At 43.8% G+C, this 2,100-nt stretch overlaps 1 protein-coding gene across 1 annotated transcript; it reads left to right on the top strand.

The window, feature by feature from the left end:
* Positions 1-580: 580 nt before the first annotated feature.
* LOC108576773 lies at positions 581-1,831 on the top strand. Its single transcript, XM_017939832.1, has one exon. The coding sequence runs from the start codon at positions 581-583 to the stop codon at positions 1,829-1,831; it is 1,251 nt and encodes a 416-aa protein (XP_017795321.1).
* The last annotated feature ends 269 nt before the right edge of the window (positions 1,832-2,100 follow it).

The raw sequence follows: 2,100 nt of genomic DNA, 5'->3' as shown, positions 1-2,100 counted from the left end.
GAAAATCTGATGACAAATAAAAAAGTTATTAACGTCTAAAGTTTTTCGTGAAAAAATGGCCGCCGAAGCGACGCGTCGGTAGTGCACGAAAGTGACCGCGCGGCTGCAGTGGCGCTGTAACTCGTGCTCAGGACCACCCTAGCGTTACAGGGGCCCCGGCCATCGGAAAATTTTTCCAGTTACGAGTGATCGATAAATTTAAGGTTTTTATATTATTAATTAGTTATAAATAAATACATAGAACATAGTGACAATATAAAAAGCGCTTCGGATCACGTAAAAGTGGACAGAAAAAAAGCCTAAAAACGTAAAACTTAAAAGTAGTATTATAATAAGTGAACAAATAAATAGACAATAAGCAACAATTAATAAATAAATAAACAAATAAAGAACAAACAAATTAGATTAAATTTATAAATTTAAAAATTAAATTATGAATAATAGTGTTGTGTAGTGTAGGTTCGCGTAGTGATAAGTGAAGTGTTGTGAAGTGAAAGTGTTGTGAAGTGAAACGGATTATATTAGACGTGAGTAGGAACCGACCAACATCCACACGTCAAGAAAAGGACTTCGCACGACGATGGAGATAGACAGCAGCGACTTCTCAGCCTCGCGGAAGAAGGCAAGCAGGAAAAGGAAAGAGGAAACTTCGGATGCTGCTGACTCAGACGCTGCACTGATCACAAGGCGTAAAAAGAAGCAAATCGTCTGCAGCACCGAGGAGGAGAGAGACGAAAGCAGGAAGACCGACCGGCTAACCTGTATTACGGAACTGTTATCGTTCTGCGAGCAAATTGCGGGAGATCTGAACACTGCTGATGCCAAATACCTTAAGAAGAAAGCAATGCAAGTGTACAAAATCTGTAAAACGCAGCAAGAAGAGAACGAGGTCTTGAAACGCAAGGTTAACGAGAAAGAGCACATAAACAGCAGGTTCGATCAGCTGGACGCCAAGATCGGTGGCGCAATCGCCAAAATCCTGGAAATAGAGAGCAACACGGGTAAATCCGCCCTGTCATATGCCGAAAAAGTGAAGGTCAGGTCAAACGTGGTGCCACAGACAGCGATAAAACCCCCCAGGAATGTAATTACGGTGTACCCGTCAGAAAATAGTACCATCAAGGATAGTGAAGAAACAAAAAAGGCAATAGTAAGCAGCATGACGCCGGCTAAAGAAAAACTAAAGATAAGAAACGTGAGGAAGATCAACAACAAAGGAATCCTGATCGAAACGGAAACACCGGAGGACCTGCAGCACCTGCTCAGAAACCAAAAACTCGAAGCAGTAGGCCTTAAGGTAGGACTGCCACCAAGGAAGAAACCCAGAATGATCATATACAGCATCCCAACGGACAAGCAAGACAACGAAATTTTAAAGGCGATACACGACCAAAACTTTGAAAACCTAACGATCGCAAAATTCACAGAGGACTTCAACCTGGCCTTCAAAACAGGAGATAAAAGCAGGACGAAGGTCAACTGGGTGGTAGAGGTGACCCCGGAGATCCGAGAAACTCTGAAAAAGAGCGGGAAAGTGTTTATAGACTGGAGCGCATGCAATACCCAGGACTTCCTAGCGGTCAGCCGCTGCTATAAATGCCAGGCATTCGGACATGTTTCCAAGTTCTGCACAGCCAACGAAGATACCTGCGGCCACTGTGCTCAATCCGGACATATATACAAAGACTGCAAATCGAAATCACAGAACCCCACATGCGCCAACTGCAAGAGAGCCAACAAGCCGCACAACCACTGCTCACGGGATAAAGACTGCCCAGCGTACGAGAATGCCATAAGAACCTACATAAATAGAATTGACTATGGAAAGTAAAACCCACACCAAAACCTCCGCAGCAAACACCGCACGAATGCAGCAAGTAAAAATAGCCCAACTGAACATGCAGAATGCGAAAATAGTGACGGACGAACTGAGACAAGCAATAGTTCAGGATCAAATCGACATACTAGCGGTGCAGGAACCATACAGCTATAGAAATACAGTACCTGGCTTCGGATTGGTAAGTAAGACCATCTTCGACAGAGATAAATTCACAGGCATGACAGCATCGGGAAATATCAAGGCAGCCATCATCGTCACCA

Source organism: Habropoda laboriosa, unplaced genomic scaffold, assembly GCF_001263275.1.
Source record: "Habropoda laboriosa isolate 0110345459 unplaced genomic scaffold, ASM126327v1 scaffold546, whole genome shotgun sequence".
In the NCBI taxonomy this organism is placed as follows: domain Eukaryota; kingdom Metazoa; phylum Arthropoda; class Insecta; order Hymenoptera; family Apidae; genus Habropoda; species Habropoda laboriosa.
The sequence above is the reverse complement of the archived record's forward strand: the minus strand, read 5'-3'. Positions and strand labels throughout refer to the sequence as shown.

Bases quoted from the DNA above. Each gene is read 5' to 3' on its own strand.
- LOC108576773 (XM_017939832.1), top strand. From the start codon at position 581: ATGGAGATAGACAGCAGCGACTTCTCAGCCTCGCGGAAGAAGGCAAGC.